This window comes from Pseudorasbora parva, chromosome 24 (assembly GCF_024679245.1).
Source record: "Pseudorasbora parva isolate DD20220531a chromosome 24, ASM2467924v1, whole genome shotgun sequence".
Lineage (NCBI taxonomy): Eukaryota > Metazoa > Chordata > Actinopteri > Cypriniformes > Gobionidae > Pseudorasbora > Pseudorasbora parva.
The window spans coordinates 5,054,090-5,075,738 of NC_090195.1; the positions used below are offsets into that span (position 1 = coordinate 5,054,090).

Sequence of the window (21,649 nt, forward strand, 5' to 3'; positions counted from 1 at the left end):
TCCCCTTGACTTACATAAGCTGTTCAACTGACCTATTTAACAGTATGAATACCTGTGGTTCGGCACAGAACAGGCTTTACCCCACTGTTTGATTCGTACCTTTCACCTTTCCCACAATTATTGATTACTGAAATCAACATGCCCACAATGTGGACGGTTGTATGAATCTGGACCTAAGTTCATTTCATTTACGCTCACTGAAGTTAGATCAGAATACATTATTTATTTACATTCTCAAAATGATGGATGGATGGATAGATAGTTTAGAATACATTATTTAAATGGTGTAATAGCAGATAGCGCTGTTTCAAATGATAAATGCATGTTGTCACAATGAACAAAACTATTTCACTAACAATAAAAACAATTATGAATTTGTATGAATGAAACAAGTATTGCCAACAAATACTGTAATTATGAAATTGCATTCATTTATAACATTTACAATACATCCCAGCTTGTCCCAACCAGACATTTATGGTCCTGAAAACCTGTTATTTAGTTACATTATATAGTTGATTCAAACACCCGTAATTGTCTGAATGCATGTCAGTGTGGGTTTATTGTGCTCACATATTCACTTTGTGGATGATTATTTTAGCCTGGATGAAAGAATTCACAAGAAACTATTAAAGAGTGTTTTGAATTTTAATTAGAAAAGAAGAAAAAAACTACTCCATGAGAAAACATGCATGTTGTTTAATTAAACTTTGGACTCAAACCTTTATAGTTCCTGAGAGACAACCAGGGCTGTATCAATAGCTTTAAAAACATGTCAGTGGGCAGTAGATTGTAAGTCAATACCTGCTCTCTCCTCATCTCGTTCACTTTTCCATTGTCTGTCTTCTTATCTTGCCCTGTCTCTTTCCCTCCTAAAAGCTAAGCTTTGACTGATAGTCTATTCATTTTCGTCTGTCCTTGAAGAAAGTAAACATAGGGTCAACTGATATTTTGTTTTATGAATCCTGTTCTTAGACAAGTTAATTTCCCGAAGGCTAACGTTACCGGGAAAGCTACTGAACTAAATTTATTAAAATCATGCACAATATGTATACATTCATTATTAATCTTATGCTTAATATTGATGAAAACGGCTTCGCTAATGTTTCTTATCCCCTCACATTGACAGTTACTTTGCTACGGCCTATTTTCAATTCAAAATGGCGAAATTACACAAAAGTATTAGTTTGCGGGATTGTTTTTTTAACATTTATACCCTAAAACAGTTGTCAAATAGGACACGTTTAGCTTAGCTAAAGTACTTACGTTATGTTACGCACTTATGTTATTTCGCACTTTATTATAATGACCGTTAGCAACTAAAACTTCACACTGGAATTGAACGCGCGCTCAGCATAGCAGCACTGTGAACATAAAGCCCGCCTACTTTGATTTGATTGGTCATCTCAAATATTCTGACATTGACGAGCGGTGACAGGCCAATGAAGAGCTAATACTATATTAGGCAATTATTTCACAACCGTTATTATATACACCGAAAAAAACATCGAGGTCCAGATCGCTTTGACCCCATAGTTGGCTACGGTAACCTACCTCAGTCACTCCTTTATGCAAGCAAAACAGATTCAGAAAACAAACAGTATTGACAGGTTTTAAAGCACCGCCCAATTTGACCACACGAGGCCGCTGTTTTTCCTCTTCCACTGACAATGAGAAGCGGCAGCATCGCAGCATCCCGCATCACACAGAAGGATGCTGGCGACCATGTCTGAAAAAACACATACACATATGGCTGACGAGGTGGAAACAGCGATGTAGCTTTCAAGATGCCATCCTCTTTGGTCTATCGTTTTCTCTTCTTTCTATTTTTGTCCAGTTTTAAAGGGACAACTGGCAAATCGATCCCTGAAAGGGAAGCTCTCGGTGAGTAGAGAATAAAGGGGCGCAGAGCGGGTCTGGGTGAGGGAGTGGTGGGCTATTTTATTTGTAAAACATCGAGAAAACGAGATAAATATTCAAAAACAGATATTAATTGTATGCATCAACCTCTGATTGCTGAATGCAAATTCTGAAATGCAGATTGTGACGAATTTTACACTAAATGCATCGCATAAGTGTTTATTATTAAAATATTGGCATTTCCCTGTTTGAAATTCCAAAGCTATTGGTTGCACGAAAAAGCATATTGAATCTAAACAGCTATTGGTGTGCCTGTCAATTATGTAAATCTTGAGATTTACTGAGGCCCTCTGGCAGCTCATTACAGGCGCATTATAAGTGTGGTGTGCTTATTTATTACTTCAGCTGTCTATAGGATTGCGTGCTATTGTTCCAGAGTGAGCTGTGAATACTGTATGAGAGCTGCCTCATTCTTTTATGCAGCTGAAACCAACCCATGTTCAAATCTAAAAGGTTTCTATATGCATTGGGTTTTTTAGTGCATCAAATACTAGGGTAAAGGGACCATGTATTATATTAGAGGTTTAGTAACTTCCTATTTGTGAGCGTAAACATGTATGCAAGTGCTACTGCCGTGCATCTGAAGTTGTTTTATCCCTCTCAGAGGTGCAGGTGAGAGTCCAGGTGTTTGACGGCGGTGATCTTTCACCCCTGCCCAATGCTGCCATTACCGTTCATGGGAACCAGAGTGTCCTGGCCCAAAGCAAAGCTGGCAGTGACGGTGTGCAGGTTGTCAGCTTCCTGTACCGCACGGGGACATGGGTAATCATTACAGCATCTCAGAGAGATTACCTCACCAGCTCAGTGCCATGGCACGCCAGCCGTTTACCCTGTGAGTAAACACTAATGTAAACTGAATACATTATACATCTTATGCAGAATCTGTAAAAAAGCCATTTCTGATATGTGAAGTTTATATTGATGTCTATACCATAGTGTTAAGTGTGGCATTACAGACATCTGTGCTTGTTTTATTTGAGTACCTTTTTAACAGATCTCTCTCTCTTTCTTTCTTTCTTTCTTTCTGTTAGTATATGCCTCTGTCAGTCTTTACCTGATGGCCCAGAAGCCTGGCACACTGATCCTATATGATGATGTCATCCAGGTCTTTCATGGCTCCCCAAGTAAGAAAACAATTCTTATCACACAAAACATACGATTATTATTTAGGATTGTGCATGGGCTTACTAAAAAAGTGACATAAGTATATCAATATTTTCTTCTCTTTGAAGCATTCAGCTTATGTCAACCTGACACTTCGGTTTCCTGCAGCTGTCACCATAGCAACAGCAGGATTACTCTTTTGCTGTTACAGAGTTTTTTGGCATCTGAATCTAATTGCTCTAATTCCAATATAATGATAGGGCATTTATTGCGGAGTAAAGACAGCCATTGTAAGGATGCGTTGGAGAGGCTTACATTTCACAAAATACTAGAACAAAGGAAGTGAATTGCCCAAGTGGCAACCCAGCTATTTAGTGTATTTTACATTTAGTGATATAGGAGATGCTTTTATCCAATGCAGAGATATCCTAAGTTGTCATACATGCACATTAAAAACTGATCTAAGACATTTCTATTGCAAAACACACTCGGTTTCCAAACCCAAGAAATCAGTCTACTATATAATCAACATAGAATATAATCATTGTGGTTTACACAAACTCTTGTATAAAAATGTTGTACACACACACACACACACACACACACACACACACACACACACACACACACACACACACACACACACACACACACACACACACACACACACACACACACACACACACACACACACACACACACACACACACACACACACACAAACAATTTTAATCTAAAAATTATAATCTGGGCCATTTCAATTTTGGCCATTATTGGACACTTATCCAAGTTTCAAAATAATGTAAAATGCATGAGAAATTCACCAAAAATACCACTGATTTTTTAATTAAAAATCATTTAGCTCAGACTTTTTAATTATGTGGCATATTAATCTCTCTAATAAAAGTAAAGTAGTGTAGGTATGTTTATTTCCAGACATTTCAATAGAGTGCAACAGTCGGGTTCCGGAAGTAGAAGCTCATTTATTTGATTTTCTCCATAGGAAACTGATTTTGAAATGATAACTTATAAACCTTTAGGACAGACCTACTGTGAGCTACGAGGTTGTTAAATCGATAGTATTCAGCTATCAGCCTGCATTATTTTAACTTGATAAGTTTTAAAGCAATCATTCGTGGTGAAAAGTAGATTACCCATGATGCTGAGAAAATTCAGAGAGATCAGAGAGTCGAATCAAGCAACAAATAACAAAAGAGCCTGTCAGCTTGAACAACCCAGCTAAAAATTAATGGGAAAGGAAACAGTGACGCTGAAAAAGTAGGCGGGCACTAATGCACTCTATTACTCTTTTAACCTTCAGGTGGGCGGAGCCAGCCATGGCTGCAAGTTCCAAGGCGGAGCCTACAATTTAACTCCTCCTACACAGAACTGACCGCAGTGTTGACAACAGCCAGACAGCAGAATGAACTCAACTCCTTCCCTTACCCACTCGCTCTGGAACCAAACAACACAGGTCCGAAAAACACTAGGCTTTCTATATAAGACTAAAAATTGTGAGATAAGAGTCTTATGGTATGAAAGAGATCTGTAAACAATACAGTGTATTGATAATGGTGTAACTGTGTTAAGGAGGAGAGAATGGCTGGACGGACCTGACAGCGATAGCTGCGGTCAACGCACAACTGTTTGACCGTGAGGGTCGAGCGGTTGAGGTCACTGAACCTGTTCACATCTCTGTGCCTCTGCCTTCTGATACTCGCATTCGATCCGCCACCAGCATTCCCGTATGGATGTACGACACCAAGACTGGTATGTACTATCATCCTTTCGACAATGGTAACGTATTTTCCCGTCTCTGATAATGGCAAGAAACTCCTGATTTTGGAAATAATGCGATGTGTTTGTTCCCTAGGACTATGGATACGAAACGGAACAGGATTCATCACTCGAGAGGGAACACAGCTAACGTGGGACTTCACGGCCTCCCAGCTTGGCTACTGGATCGCAGCCTTCCGTTCTTCAGCAGGTAACATACTCAAATGCAACCGCATTGGTTCATGCCAAATAAAAAACATTCATACCTTGACTCAAACATAAGAACATGCACACAAATACTGAGCATGCTTTGTATTTGAACGCTAGGCTCAGGTTTGTCTCACCCAGGCTTGAGGGACATCACAGCTTACCATACCTTCTTCCTGCTGTCCATCCTGGGATCTCTGGCACTGCTGGTACTAGTCTTACTCTGTGTCCTACTCTACTACTGCAGGTGTGTATTAGTGTGTCTGAATCATGTGTAATTATTAGCAACGAGTTATGTAATCTAATAGCATTATTAAGCCATACGGAAAAATGTTTTCCAAAGATGTTTTCTGACATTTAAGGTAGTTCTCATCACGTAGATGTATTTTCCCAATAAGTTTGGTTTTAGTTAGTTTTATGATGCTATAAATATGCAATTGAATATGATACATACAATACATACATTTTGACATTTACAAACTAAAATGGCATGGTTGCTTCGGCAAATGCATTTTTATCTTATGTTTACTTAACAGTTTCGATTAGTGTAGGTGGTAAGTTAGTTTCAAACGCAATATAGCATTAACCATTTAACACAACACAATATAGCATTAACCATTTAACACCACAATATAGCATTAACCATTTAACACCACAATATAGCATTAACCAATTAACACCACAATATCTGCCAACTTCCACAATAGTTGTACAACAACCAACATAATACAACAGTGCCAGATTCATGTTCATGAGTTTCGGAGAAAACTAACTCACGTTCACCACTCACAGGACATTTTACTTTGAAAGTATCATGAAACGAAATACTATAAATAATTTTGCAGAAATGTCATGACAGGCATGTCTTCTCACTGAGCCTTAGTTGATTATAAGATATATTACAAGATTACAGTAAATCTGAGAGTGCTTTTTGCTAAATGTCAACATCTATTTTCCAGACGAAGGTGTTTAAAGCCCAGACGGCAGCAGAAACAGGTTCAAGCTCCATCTGCTTTGAACGGATCCAAGCGGGACCAAGGCACTTCCATGTCCCACTTGAACCTCATCTGTGGTGGCCATGCTGAATCTTCTGCCTCCAACGGCAACTTGGACGCCAACAAATCCGAGGGATCCCCATCCCATGCCTTCAAGAGTGCTCGGGAGGAGTTTACCAGGCACATTCCTGCCCATAAGCTTCGGCATTCCTCTAAGACCAAGCAGTCCAAAGGTGCCCAAAGAAATGCAGAGAGCTTCCCCATGAAGGTGCATCGATCCACAGACACAAGCAATCTGGACAGCAATCTTCTACATGAGGACTACGGACGCAACTATGGCCCTGATGAGAAGGACGACTATCGCCGGAGGCACGTTGTCAATGATAACCGTGGCTACACCTCTGATCCGCCTTCTCCGCCACTTGTTGACAAGCCACCGGAGTACTCGCAGGTTTTGCAAGGGCCAGATCACCTTGCTCGTCCAACGTCACTCAACACGCAACCAGGTCAGATTATATTCTGCAGCTCATTGGATCAGATGAAGGAGAATATGTACCGTTCTATGGTACCAACTCTTGTGATCCCGGCCCACTACATGAGGCTCTCATCAGAGTTTGGTGCCAACGATCAGGGAAAGGATGGAGCGAACCAGGCAGACAGAGACGGACAGAGTTCACAGGGTACCAGCAGCGGGATCCAAGGCCAAAGCCACCAAGGCCAGACCCCTGGTTCAGGCCATTCAGAAGCCCAACAAGGTGCATCTCCAGCAGGCTCAGATGAGAGTGTTTGGCCCTCTAGTGGAACACCAGGACCGGTTCACATCCCTGTCTTGTTCAATGACTCCACCATTTCACAGATGAACGGGGAGCTACAAGCACTCACTGAGAAGAAGCTTTTGGAACTGGGAGTGAAGCAGCACCCTCGTGCCTGGTTCATATCACTCGACGGTCGTGCTAACGCTCACGTACGCCACTCATACATAGATGTAGGTGCTGATCTCGGCCACAGTGGAACGCACAGCGGCAACCACAGCGCCCAAAGCACATTGAGCGCCCCAGCCGGGAGCAGTAAGGACCGGAGTGGAGATACAAGTCTCAACCAACATGACCGCAAATCCGCGTCCGGTCGCAAGACCAAAGAGGAGCACCATGGAAGCGGACGCAAGGGCCATGGAGGAAACAGCTCCAGCGTTACAGGTGGTGGGAAACACTACTCCAAACCTACCTACCATGACCCTCTGGACCTGAGTGGAGGAGTGAGCCGCATGGGGGCCAGTTCGCCGCTGGAAAACCCTTTGACCCCTCTTTTGAATGACGGTCCCGAGGAACCAAGGGGGTCTTCAATGCCAAGAAGAGGTCGAAGCAGAGGTAACAGCTCACGTAGTAGCAACAGCGAAAACCAACGTGACTCTGTCACCAGCCCAGAAGACGACAACGACCTTGATGACAAGGATGAGAACAAGAAAAGTCCCTGGCAGCGTATTGAAGAGCGCCCCCTTATGGTGTTTCATCCCAAGAAGTAAAGTGAGGAAATCAATCCCAGCAGCTGCCTTGACCAATTAGACAAACTAGAGATGTGTTCAAATTGATAACGACTCGGAAAGTTTTACAAATGTCACCCAAAAATTTTCACACACAGACTGACTATTTGTGTCTTGATCATTTGAGACGTTTCCAAAAAAGAAGAAGGGCGAGTGCGTTCAAATAAAGCACAACACATCAACAAACAAAGAGGAAGACTTATTGTCTTACAGTCTACGGTCATTTCCAAACCAATCAGACTCTTACAAACTATTGCATCCAAAAGTACCCACGTTCACTCTCAATGATTTAGTGATAAATAACGTTTTGAATGGATGGATTTTGAGTCTTTAATGTGTTGAATCAAGAACTTGATGTCTCCAGAACTTCATGTTAAACTTTAGAGACCCTTTCCCCTTATGTTCTAATGCAGTATATTTCTTGGTATCCCTTCCCAACTCGCTCGTTCTTCTACCTTCAATACTCATAATTTTGATGTCAATTTCTCATTCAATCTTCCATCTGAAGTTTACAGTTCAGATTTCAAACATTCCAGATTTTTTACCGTTAGTACTTAATTATCTGAAGTAGATTGATGAAAATTAAGTTAACAAGGCTTTATGTTGTCATTTATGTGATGTGATGTTATAGTCATTACACAATGCATTTTGATTCATTGCAATATGAAATTCTTTCCTTCTGCACCTAGTTTTTGAGGATGCATTATGCATAAACCTAGCACTTGTTGTGTTAAAGTGCAGATTTGTATAGGAAAAGCTGATTCCAAATTAGGTTTTTCAATGGGACCCTGTTCTCACTTACAATGGAAAAGCATTGACTGTAATACAGTAGAAATGAATGTATATCCCCACGATTAGCATTTTCAGTCGGCCTTTCATTTGTTTAAAAGAGAGCCATTAGCATTTTGTGTATATGTATGATAGCCTATATGTGCATGAGAAAACTAGTATAGGACCACAGATTTTTTATTCCTACAAATTAAAATAGACACTATTCAAGCATGAAGGTGGATACTAGAATGCATCTAATACTGATGCCTAATGGGAAGAAATTTGCCAAAAGTTCAAATGCCAATTTGAAATATTATATACCAGTTTACAGGCCCTAACTTTCCCAGCGCTGTTAGTATTCACGCTGTCTGTAACTTGCAATGACTGTGAAAAAGTCTGACTTTGATCATTTTAAAATTGTAATCAATTTGTTACTTTTTTATTTACATTTTTTTTTAAAGAATTTACTATTATTTGTCTCGTGTTAACCATTATCAAAACAAGCACAAGACTTGTGTCATTTTAAAGCAACATTTTATTAATAATTAAGGGAGATTTACAGGGTACCATATGGAGCATGACGGCTGAGACACTTGAGAGCTATTTGATGACTATCAAACATGATACAAAGAGACTTTTACCAAAATAGCTCTGCTCATGCTGATCTGGTGCCTATCACATGTAGACCAGTGATTAATGCTGTCTCTTGCAATGACTGTCAACGTAGAAGAAATGACAGGACTGTTGCAACATGTCTCATATGCGTTTCATTTGTTCTGCAAGCCCTCCTTACTTCCTTCTAATAACTATTACACAAATTTGACTGGAACTAAGTACTGGATTATCCATCGCAAAACTGCGATTTAAGAGTGAGGCTTAAAATCTATAGCGTAAACTGTGGTTATGGAGTTCTACAGAGGATTATATACTAAGTGCTGAAACCCCTAATCCTTACATAATCTCAAAATGTATAGAAACTCACCCAGTTTATATTTGCACACTCTCTTTTTAGAGTTTCACTCAAACCTATAAGAGCTGAAATCAAAAGCCATTCACTTCCTCCGTCTGTTCAGATTTAGTTCACAATCTTTACGCAGGAAATCTCAATATGCCTTTGTCAATGTACATGTGGTGCTCTAAAACACATTTTTCCTCTGTACTGTGTAAATATTTCTCTCTCTGACTAAATATGAATAGACTATGATGATATTATGATGTTGTTTCCATTGTGCACAACAGCTTTGCTTAATTGTTCTAAGATTATGTCAGATTGAACTTTTGCAATTTTATAATTTGTTCATAATATCCTAGAAAAATCACATGTGAAATGGACTGTTTCACTTCTGACGTGTCCGAAAGTCATGTGCTATAAAATAAAAAAAATCCATTTCTTGTGGGTTTTTCCCGTCATTTCTGTTTTTGTTAAATATGAAACTGAAAATTCAGGAATTGTGCAATTTTTACACAGATTTATTTATTTATCTTTTGGTAAATGTTAAGAGCTTAGACTGGTCTACAGAACAGATCAGCTGTCAGGTCATCTTTTCAGTATGCAAGTTTATATTTAGCCTAACTTTTACCCACATAACAGGAAATGTAATGGATCATTACAAAAATGTAGTAAATGCATTGATGTGATGTGTATATATAATAACAACATAGCATATGTATTGGAACTCACAGGCCTTCGCTGCCCCCTGTCATTAATGAGCCTTGGCAGCCCATGACCCTGACAGGGTGACCCGTGTGGTCCGATCAAACAGACGAGCTACTGGAGCTCAAATTGCTTAAGAAGTTAATGCTGGTTCTGATAGAAAGGTGTCAGAATACACAGTGCATCGTAGTTTGTTGCGTATGGGGCGGCAGTCAGGTCGCCCATGCTGACCCCTGACCCCGCCGAAAGCACCAACAGTGGCATGTGAGCATCAGAACTGGACCACAGAGCAATGGAAGAAGGTGCCCTGGTCTGATGAATCACGTTTTTTTTACATAATGTAGATGGCTGGGTGTGCTGTGCGACGCTTACCAGGGGAACACATGGCACCAGGATGCATTATGGGAAGAAGGCGAGCCGGCAGAGGCAGTGTGATGCTTTGGGCAATGTTCTGCTGGGAAACCTTGGGTCCTGCCATCCATGTGGATGTTACTTTGACACGTTATGCCCTGGTGGCTGTGGCTCTTTCACCAGGATAATGTGTACTGCCAAAAAGCAAAAATGCTTCAGGAATGGTTTGAGGAGCACAATAAGTTTGAGCTGTTGACTAGGCCTCCAAATTCCCCAGATCTCAATCCAATCGAGCATCTTTGGGATGTGCTGAACAAACAAGTCCAGTCCATGGAGGCCCCACCTCGCAACTTACAGAACTTAAAGGATATACTGCTAACATCTTGGTGCCAGATACCACAGCACACCTTCAAGGGCCTAGTGGAGTCCATGCCTCTACGGGTCAGGGCAACGCAACAATAGGAAGGTGGTCATAATGTTATGCCTGATCGGTGTATATATATTAGCAAAACAAAACAAAAAATTTCCAAAGGAAAAAGTTAATAAATGCTATCATAGGGCAAGCTTAGAAATGCAATAGTTTTATATAATAAGTAATATGATCTATATCTCTCTCTATCAACTAAGGTGTCCCTGGTCTGAAAAAAATATATTTTCTCATAATTTCTAGCTTTAATTAAATATGTTCAGACCTTCTAATCAAAGTCCGCATACTCAGTTGAAAATTAGAGGCAGGTGTGTTTGAACAGGACTAACTAGTAGATCCAGCTAGGGTTATAAGGTTCACCAAGGGTGGTGCGACCATGTGGTCAAAAATATGGGCAAGACAACAAAGGGTTGTAGATTAAAAGAGGATTAATCAGGCACCTTCCATGTTTACAGCAGTGAGATAAAAAAAAGACTAAATGTCAAAAAAGGGCAAAGTTGTTCAATAAAGCTTCTTCGAAATCAACCATTTATACTTGTTCAACTTACTGTACCTGCCTGTCATTGCATAAATGCCACAGCCAAAGGTAAACCAGTTTGTTGGTTCAGGCACGGATTAAGCAACCATTATGAATGGGATACCTTTCCATTTAAAAAAAATTAAATTCCTATTCTAGATAAACAAAGGTCGCAGGAGCTTTGCTGAGGCTTTAGCTGCACGCTTCACATTCTCGAAGCTGTCGTTGCGCTCCGGGCCGCGTGGCGGCGCTGATGTGCTGTGTTGAATTATTTTACCAAGAGGAGGAAAAGAAAAACATTGCTGGGCTGCTGGCTTTCAAGCGCACAGGTCAATGTTATGTACACAAATAATGGGATTATATATATGTCGAGTATCATGAAAGAGTCGCCAAACCCTTTAGATACCCTTCTTTAAGCGTGAGAGTTGTGTTTTGGGAGTTCTTTGAGGTTCGTCTTTATTCTCGTGTAAATATATAACGTTAGCAGAAACGCTTTTACAATCTGTTTACAGTATGAAGTAGGTCATTGATGTTGGGTAACTGCGTTTTCTGTATATTTTTAACATTTTAAAATGTCAGTAGTGTTTATTAACGTTTATAAATCACACTATTGTTGTGGTTTGAGTGATCTTAACCCAAGCAAAGTCTGTCAACTGATTTAATTTATGTTTAACTCAATGTCCATATTTAAACAAGTCAACAGTCATAATGTTAGTTATTATTATTATTAGTAAAGTCGTTTAACTCACTCGTGTTTCCTACTGCTCTTTTCAATACATATTAATGAGCTCATTTTTTAATTGAAATTCCAGTGGAGGCCGCTAGGAAGCGCCAATGATGAATATTGTTGATCCACATACTGTAATGATAATGATAATAAAAAATAATGCTGCTTTGTGTGTTTCAGCATGTTTCTGGTGGGGTTAACTGGAGGGATCTCCTCAGGGAAAAGCACAGTGTCTTCTCAACTGAAAGAACTGGGCTGTCCTGTTATCGATGCAGATGTGGTTGCCCGAAAAGGTGTTTAATACTTTTGTCTGTCTTATTACAATTATAAAAAAATATTTTGCATAGAAATTCATATGGAGGCACAATTTATATAATCTACAAAACTAATTTGAAGCATTTTTTATTCATGAATATTAATAAAAAATATATGACATTTTTAAAATAAAATGTTTCAATAAAATGTGCTTCAGTAAAAAAAAAGAAAGAAAAAAGATATATATATATAGATGTTTTGTCATCCTTGTTGAATAAAAGTTTTAATTTCTTTCACAAAAAAAAGACTAACCCCAAACTTCTAGAGGTGGTGTATATTATTAAAAAATAAATAAATAATAAATTCTGCTCTATTCATCCTAGAATTCTGGGGGGGGGGGGGGGGGGGGAAATCACAGATTATATAATAAAATATTAATTCAACACATCCGTTTCCAACATTGATAATAAATCATCATATTAGAGTGATTTCTGAAGGATCATGTGACACTGAAGACTGGAGTAATGATTGTAATAATAATAAATTGTTTACCAATATTTTATATATATATATATATATATATATACATACACACTTATTTATTTAATATGTGCTTTATTTTTCTCTGTGCATCAGTGGTGAAGCCCCAGAGCCCAGCGTACCGACTGATTTTGAGGCACTTTGGACACGAAATTTTGTTAGACAATGGCGAGATTGACAGACAGAAACTGGGGCAGATAATCTTCTCCAACCCAGAGAAGCGAAGACTTCTGAACTCCATCACACATCCAGAAATACATAAAGAAATGTTCAAACAAATACTGCTGTACTTCCTCAAAGGTACACTAACACATGCATAAAACAGAGCAGATTAAGAGTATGCATGAGTCTCATGAACAAAGGTTTGTGTTTGTTGTCCTTTAGGCTACAGGTATGTGATTTTGGATGTGCCGCTGCTTTTCGAAACACGACGTCTCAGTCGGTTCCTAACCCACACTGTTGTCGTATACTGGTATGATATACATGTACATTTTTATCTCTTTTAGTTTCTCTGGTTTTCTCTGTTCAGAATTGGGTATATATACCAATATATTTTTAGATTTTCAGTTTTCATTTTAGTTTTAGTTTACATTTTAGTAATTTAATGTGCCTTTAGTTTTTTTTAACTTTAAACATATGTATATTTATTGAGCTGTAATATAAATGTAATATTTGTTTTAGTTTTAGTAATTTTAGTACTTTAACAAACTTTTTTCAGTTGCCAAGGCAGAATTTCTCATTTTCATGTAGGTTTATGTTTTTTAAATATAATATTTATATTACTATTCCAATACTTCAGGTAATGAAACATATTTTTGAATAGTTTTAGGGTGTGTTCACACTTGCAGTTCGGTTTGCTTGGTTGCCAGTCCTGGTCCACTTATCGTTCACATTGGCATTTTAATGGCAGACCTTAAGATAAAGACCTAAATAGGGATATGTTCACAACCTGATTGGTCGGCTTTTATTGTGTTTTGCAACAGAACTTACCGAACATCCAAAACAATGCTAAGTCCTGGGCTAAATGCACTTATTGTTTGTGTGTGTGTGTGTGTGTGTGTGTGTGTGTGTGTAGCTACATAGTATTTTGACCAGTTGAGAACTCGTGAAGAGCTTGTAAAATGTGTAAAGAAGTCAAATCAGCGTCAGGAATCCCTTGGTCTGCTTATTCGGCGAGCACCAGGGTTGGGATGGCAGAATTCACACTTTAGGGTGTGTTCACACTTGCGGTTTATTTGAATAACTGTGAATGCTGTTATCTGAACCCTGGTGCGCACCAAACAAGCGGGCCGAGACGCTGAAAAGATGGGACTCAATCCACTTCCAAATTAACTCTGGTGCAGTTCGAATGAAATATGAACACAACATGGACCAAAGACACGTAAACGATCAGGTGTGAACATATCCCCATGCTTTTAAAGGGTTAGTTCACCCAAAAAAAAATTTGATGTTATTAATGACTCACCCTAATGTTGTTCCACACCTGTAAGACCTCCGTTCATCTTCAGACACAGTTTAAGATATTTTATATTTAGTCCGAGAGCGTATCTAAGTGTATGCACACAATACTGTCCATGTCCAGAAAGGGAACAAAAACATCATCACAGTAGTCCATATGAGACATCAGTGGGTTAATTAGAGTCTCTTGAAGCATCGGAAATACATTTTGGGACATTACGGCGAGTCATTAATTACATCAATTTCATTTTTGGGTGATCTAACCCTTTGGGTGTTCAAATGCCAATGTGAACACTAAACGGACTAAATGGTTGGTTTTTTTTGGTCTGGACCAAACTAATCAAGCGAACTGAACTACAAGTTAACAATAACAACACTGAGCTCTCCACCTGACGAGTCTGTATATTGGCAGTGATCCGGCGACACAGCTGTCCCGACTCATGCAGAGGGATGGTTTGAGTCAGGAGGAGGCCGAACAGAGAATCGGCGCTCAGATGCCCCTCAAAGAGAAGCGTGGACTCGCCAGCCACGTGATCGAGAACTCGGGCTCTCGCGAGGACACGCACAGACAGGTGCTGCGGCTGCACACCAAGCTGGAGGACTCCATGGAGTTTCTGGTTGTCAGGGCTGTCGCCGTGGCAGCTGTTGCCGGGCTCGGCGGTCTGTTCTTGTATACAGTCAGACTGCTCATCTCTTAGCAAACGTGCAAAACTCCATGGCAAAATGTCTTAAAGGGATAGTTGACCCAAAAATCAACATTCTGTCGTCATTTACACACTATATGCGTTTCTTGCTTTTATGGAAGATATTAACTCTGCGGCCCAAACAACATCTTGGCTATAATCGATTGACTTTCACTGTGTGGAAAAAACATGTTTATGTTGCACTGATGAAGATAACCCCCGGTTTAAGTCTTAAAGGTGCACTATGTAGTACTTTTGCAGTAAAATATCCCAAAACCACTAGGCCAGTGTGATATATTTTGTTCAGTTGAGTTCTTACAATTTCCCAAATGTTTCCAACTATTTGTAAATTTTGAGAAAATTGCTATTTTAACCAATGAACCCGGACATCTGAGGAAGTCACCTGTCAAGGACAACATATCTTCGTTACCCTCGGTTTCTGGTTTTATTCTGCAGAAGTGCTTTACTCTTAGAAGTGTGAACAAGTGCCACAGCAGCTGCTGAGCGAACGCACAGAGTAACATCATAACATCATTTTAAACACACTTAAATGTATCTAATATGATAAACAGAGCTGCGTTACCTCTTACACATGACTGGAAAAGCGGAAGTGCTGCCAGCGACTGTGTCCCGTCATTATTAAAGTCTCGCTGCTCGCGAGGCACGTGTTGCATAACAATCGCTCCAGCAGCCTCGCTCAGCTTCTCAACACTCGGTCCTGCTCTGCTTCATAACGTTAATAATCACATCCATGAACATGAGTCCTATCCCGATTCTTTCCCACCGGCTGTGAGGTAAAGACCACATGTCCCAAGATTTTGAGCTCAAACTTGGTGTCATCAAACTACTCCTTTGTTTTGAATAGGCGCCCTCTAGAGGCCGGAAAAAATACATAGTGCAACTTTAAGATAGTCCCAGACTAAAATGCATGTTTGAGCTGTTTTAACTGAAAGCAACTTGCACAGACATCTCTTAAAATATATCAGTGCCATAGTTTTGTCTTTAGATACACATGAGTAATTTATAAAAGCAACTTAAATGTCTTAATTAAACCTAAGGCCAAATCCTGGCTTAATTTAAGCCGTGAGTGTGTAACCAGGCTGAAGTCATACAGGTTTAAAATGACAAGATGGTGAGTAAATGATGACAGAATTTTTTATTTGATGCTAACCTCACTTGTTTTCGATATTCTGACCTCACCACCGACAGCTAGTTTGCAGCCTGAGCTACATCTGTGAGATCTCCATAATGACGGTTACTTGACAGCAGCAACTGTATTATCTGTATAATCTGATTTCTGTGGAATTTACGATACCTCTAGCATCCTGTGATATGAGCGCTATAGCACAGAAGAGCATAACCACAGGCTGCGTAACTATCAACGCAATAAATGTGAATCTTAAATGTAAAATATCTTATAAAATAGAACTGTGACAACAATGCTACTTTTTTTTTTACCTCATCACACGATTATTTGTTAATTTTGTTAATTTGTTAATTCACGCATACACTAAATAAACCGAATGTATCAGTTTCATCTGCTGCTCTTTGTGAGCGTCATATTTTTTGTTCTATATCTGAAGTAAATGAACTGTCACAACATCATCTGCTGTACTCTTTGTGATGCTAAATGACCAGTGCAGTGATTTGCATAAACAGGTAAGAATATAAGCACCAATAGGAGAATCACACTTTGACAAGCAAAAGTCAGAGTGGTGTTCTGTATATTTATTGATATAAGTCCAGATGGTAATATTATGCACGTAATGGATGTGATAACCTGCAGTTGTTACTTTAAAGAGCTACATTATATAGCCAGAAGTATTGGGACATCCCTCCAAATCACTGAATTCAGGTGTTCAATCACTTCCATAGCCACAGGTGTATAAAATCAAGCACTAGGCATTCTACAGACATTTGTGAAAGAATGGGTGGCTCTCAGGAGTTCAGTGAACTCAAGCGCCGTACAATAAGTCCATTCGTACAATTTCCACACTACTAAATATTCCACGGTCAACTGTTAGTGGTGTTATAACAAAGTGGATGCAACTGGGAACAAGGAAGTGTTAGGCCATGTAAAATCACAGAGCGGGGTCAGCGCATGCTAAGGGTCACAGTGCGCAGAAGTCACCAACTTTCTCCAGAGTCAATAGCTACAGACCTCCAAACTTTGTGTGGTCTTCAGATGAGCTCAAGAACAGTGTGTAGAGATCTTCATGGAATGGGTTCCCATGGCCGAGCAGCTCATCCAAGCCTTACATCATCAAGTGCACTGCAAAGCGTGGGATGCAGTGGAGTAAAGCAGCCGCCACTGGACTCTAGATTATTGGAGACGAGTAGAGTGATGACTCGCACTTCTCTGTCTGGCAATCTGATGGATGAGTCTAGGTTTGGCAGTTGCCAGGAGAACGGTACTTGCCTGGCTGCATCGTGCCAAGTGTAAAGTTTGGTGGAGGGTGGATTATGGTGTTGGGTTGTTTTTCAGGGGTTGGGCTTGGGCCCTTAATTCCAGTGAAAGGAACTCTTAATGCTTCAGCATACCAATACATTTTGGACAATTTCATGTTCCCAACTTTATGCGAACAGTTTAGACATGGATGAGTGAGTTTGGTGTGGAGGAACTTGACTGGCCTGCACAGAGTCCTGACCTCAACCCGATAGATCACCTTTGGGATGAATTAGAGTGGAGACTGCGAGCTGCAGACCTTCTTGTCCAACATCAGTGCCTGACCTAGAAATGCCCTTCTAGAAGAATGGTCAAAAATTCCCATAAACATATAGAACACTATAACTTATCTCTTACTATAACACTTTAGAAAATAGTTTTATAGGTATACTATATATCCGTGCATTTAAGTTGATTCAGTGATAAAATCAGTTAATTAGGATATTAGTCTTTTTTTAAGTGCATAAGGAATTGTCATATCTCTTAAGCAACAGGTTTTGTTGATGCAGCTACATCTGCAAGAGCGTATATGTTCCTCTCACAGTGTAAACATGAGTAATATAAATGTACATCAGATGGACACAGACAGATATGGCAGTTGTGAGTTCTCTCTCTTTCTCTCTCTGTCTTCTTCACTCACTTCCCTTCATCTTCGGGCTCGGCCCATGGTTATGTTCTCTGTCTTTAATAAGCTGTTCTTATGCTAACACAGAGTGACGCGGGCCAGCGGCCCTGCACAGTAAGACCCCTGTCTATGTGTGTTTGTGTGTGTGTGTGTGAGAGAGAGAGATGGTCAAGGTTTTAAGATTGTGCATCTGTCTTTATGGAATGGATGATGATTGTGTGTGTGTGTGTGTGTGTGTGTGTGTGTGTGTGTGTGTGTGTGTGTGTGTGTGTGTGTGTGTGTAGTCCTGTCAGTGTTTTTTAGTCTGTGTTCATCTGAAACGAACAGAATCAAGTGTCTGCATATCAAGATGTAAAGAGTGAAGAGTAAACTTTTTGAACACTGTCACATTGAGAAATGTTACTTAGTGAAATTCACAGAAATATCAACCCCCAAAATCACGAGAAACAAAATAAGAAATTCCATTTTTGACATTTTATATATATATATATATATATATATATATATATATATATATATATATATATATATATATATATATATATATATAGTACAGAGGCATTTCTAATAAATACTTTTTTATATTTTTTAACATGTTTTCTGTGATAAAAACTTTCCTGTGAAATTTTTTTAAAAAAATATTTCAGCATCATTACTCCAGTCTTCAGAGTCACATGATCCTTCAGAAATCATTGTAATGCTGAAAAGAAGATGATAATTCTTAGATGAATAGGAAGTTCAGCAAATGTCTTGTAATTGAATAATCTTGAAACTGAATAGTCCTTACTATCATTTTTGATCAATTTAATGCATCGTTGATAAAATAAAAAATCAACTGGTGACCTGATGGGAAATGAACATTGCTAATTGGTCCTAATTGTTGCTGTTTTTTATTTTTATTTATTTTTTTACTTTGAGGTGACCCAGAGATGATCCGCCCTTACATTAATTCAACAGCATTTTGAATGAGTGATTTGAATGGGATGTATGGGATGGCCGGCAACTGTGTGTGTGTGTGTGTGTGTGGTAGATATTTTCCCTAGAACTCTCTCTCGCCTGCGGGTGCGTCCCCATTATAACACACTGTCGCTGGTCGACTCACCCACCCAGCCCCATCACACCAACTCAGCTGGAAAACACCCACCAAATGAGAAGTGACAGCTGCTTTGAGTGTGTTTGTGTGTGTTTGTCAGCGAGCGTGGATTTCGGGGTATATGCCGGCACTTATTTGATATACTGAATTTGACTTCTTAAAGTATGGGATAAAAGAGCACATCAGGGCTTGAAAAGAGCGAATAAGCATTTTTCATGAATTATTGGCAACACTTGTAATAATTTTCATTAAGAAAATTAAAAAGCTAGTTTTTTAGACTAGATATTCTACAGTCATTCACATGGGCTCTGAAGGTATAGTTTACCTAAACATGAAGTTTGTCATCATTTACTACTCCTATGTTGTTCCAATCCTGTGTGAAACACAAAGGTCCATGCAGTACAAGTCAAGGCTTACAATGTTATAGTATTTCGAAAATATTTTTATGTTTTGCAGAAGAAAGACATGCATGTGCAGGTTTGGAACGAGATGAAGGTGAGTAAACGATGACAGGATTTTTTTGGGGGGGTTGAACTAGCCCTTCAAACTTTGTAAGCGCTCTGATACTATCCTGAAATCCTGGTTTTGGACATAAGTATTAATAAAATGTAGGCTACTCATTTTATCAATAAAGCACAACAGAAACAACTGCTAATATAAGCTTTTTTTTGGATCTGCTGACCATGAAAATACAATTGAAAAATGTCTCCGTTTAGTTTGCTAAGGTTTAATGTCGCAGTGGTGAATGTAAAGTTCAATTTTATCCTTCAGAGTGAGAAATATATCAGATAACATCTTGATTTTTAGCAGATTTAGAATTGTAATGGTTGAATTATTGTAATAGGCAGAGCAAAGACCAATAAATAATTTGGAAAATGTCTACATTAATTGCATAAACTGTTTAGTAATATTAGAAGCATTAAATTGCACCACTGGAACAATCTGAAAACACATTTCACACAAGCACTATATCAAGTAAATCTGAATTACAGCTACAGTTCTTGACATTAGATCACAGCACCGCTTCCGTTTGTCATTTACAGTTTGGAGGCTGCCAGAGCAGATAGCCCATCAGTCGGCACTTTACATGACCCACATGCAGCCCACCTGCCAGTCTGAGCGCAGCGGGCCGGCGTCTCGCTCACAGCTAAAGGTGAGGTCTGTTCCGCGTCTGACTTCCATGAACTCGCGTCAAACTGAGTCAGCTGCTGGTGTCACTGGAGATGAGAGGATGGCCAAACACATGTCCTCATCTGCTTGCACATTTACCTGGAGCTTTGACATTGCAAACTGACATTTACTGAGTTCTGCAAAAGTCTAGGAGTAGACTGCTAATATAATTCCACCAATCACAACCAGGAAAGGAAATAAAGGAAATGTATGTAAGTGGCCAACACTGGTATTGCAATGACTTTCAAATGACTGTAGAGCGGTGTATCTCCTCTCCCCCTCCCCCTGACTCAAGGTTGCCAGATATGCAGCAGGATCAGCAGGAACGTTTGTAGCTCAGCTGTGGTAACTAGAGCAGATCTGGCAACCCGGATGCTGAAACACTACTGACTTCATGATTGGTCGATAGGTGGAGGGCGGAGCTTCAGGCCAAAACACAAAATGTCAACATCAACATCAGTTGAGGGCTGCAACAACAACTTTTAAATGACAATATCCTGGCCGGAGTACTGTTGTGTGTGATATAAAAAATTTGAAATTAACATGATTTATTAATGTCTAGTGACATATCAGGGCCATTTTATGATTCATTGAAATATATTTCTTACGTACAGCTCCTTTAAGTAGCATTTATAAATGTGCTTTAGAAAAAGAAAAAAGCATATACCGAAGCATCAAAGCACAAAATGGCAACTATAGGAACAGAAGTCCTTACAAGCATCTGTTTGGAAGCCTGAAAAAAGATTTTTTCGCAGTATTCATGCTGAAGGACCACTTTTTTTTTATTTTTTATACAATTAGATCTTATTACCAAAAATGAGTGTAAATGAACTTACATTTCAAATTTTTTATTTAATTTAACTTGGTACAAATATTATATATATATATATATATACAGAAATAAAAATTAATAAAAGCTATAGACATATTTTAACAATTATAAAAATGACAAAAACAACTCAATTACTAAATTTAATAAGTTTGTAATCATTACTAAAATTACAAACAAAATTACTCGAATAAATGTATGTTTTTTTATTGTATTTCATTATAATACAATGGATTTAGGTTTTAATAACATTTGATTATATTTAATTAAAATAAATTGCAAATCATTAAATTTAAAAATTCAAAATACAAATAAAACCTTACTTTTATCTAAATTATACTAAAATAAGGCAGATTTTCCAACTAATTATTTGACAGCCTTTTCCTAACATCATGCTTTACTGTGATTTTCCCAAACAAACGTTTTTTGTTGTTGTTGTTGTTCTTTCTCGTTGAAGTAGATGAAGTTGGCTTAAATAAAGTTTGAGAACTGCTAAACACCAGAAGACCTGATAGTAATAGGAAAGTTCACCAAACCTTTTGCTGTTTTGCCGATCCGTCT

At 39.0% G+C, this 21,649-nt stretch overlaps 2 protein-coding genes across 4 annotated transcripts; both read left to right on the top strand.

Moving 5' to 3' along the window:
* Positions 1–1,680: 1,680 nt before the first annotated feature.
* Positions 1,681–9,723, top strand: LOC137063840 (protein FAM171A2). The gene is made up of 8 exons (XM_067435114.1): positions 1,681–1,884; positions 2,525–2,752; positions 2,952–3,044; positions 4,346–4,498; positions 4,615–4,794; positions 4,898–5,011; positions 5,128–5,254; positions 5,967–9,723. Exons 1-8 carry the CDS (start codon positions 1,788–1,790, stop codon positions 7,522–7,524), a joined length of 2,550 nt encoding a protein of 849 aa, XP_067291215.1. The 5' UTR covers positions 1,681–1,787; the 3' UTR covers positions 7,525–9,723.
* A 1,810-nt stretch (positions 9,724–11,533) lies between these two features.
* On the top strand, positions 11,534–16,475 carry dcakd (dephospho-CoA kinase domain containing). Of its 3 annotated transcripts, none has more exons than XM_067434532.1 (5): positions 11,534–11,591; positions 12,170–12,282; positions 12,881–13,084; positions 13,169–13,256; positions 14,655–16,475. In XM_067434532.1, exons 2-5 carry the CDS (start codon positions 12,171–12,173, stop codon positions 14,938–14,940), a joined length of 690 nt encoding a protein of 229 aa, XP_067290633.1. In that variant the 5' UTR covers positions 11,534–11,591; position 12,170; the 3' UTR covers positions 14,941–16,475. The 3 variants fall into 3 exon arrangements, with proteins under 3 accessions (XP_067290633.1, XP_067290632.1, XP_067290634.1); XM_067434531.1 differs by having other exon boundaries at positions 11,560–11,710; XM_067434533.1 differs by having other exon boundaries at positions 11,574–11,680.
* The last annotated feature ends 5,174 nt before the right edge of the window (positions 16,476–21,649 follow it).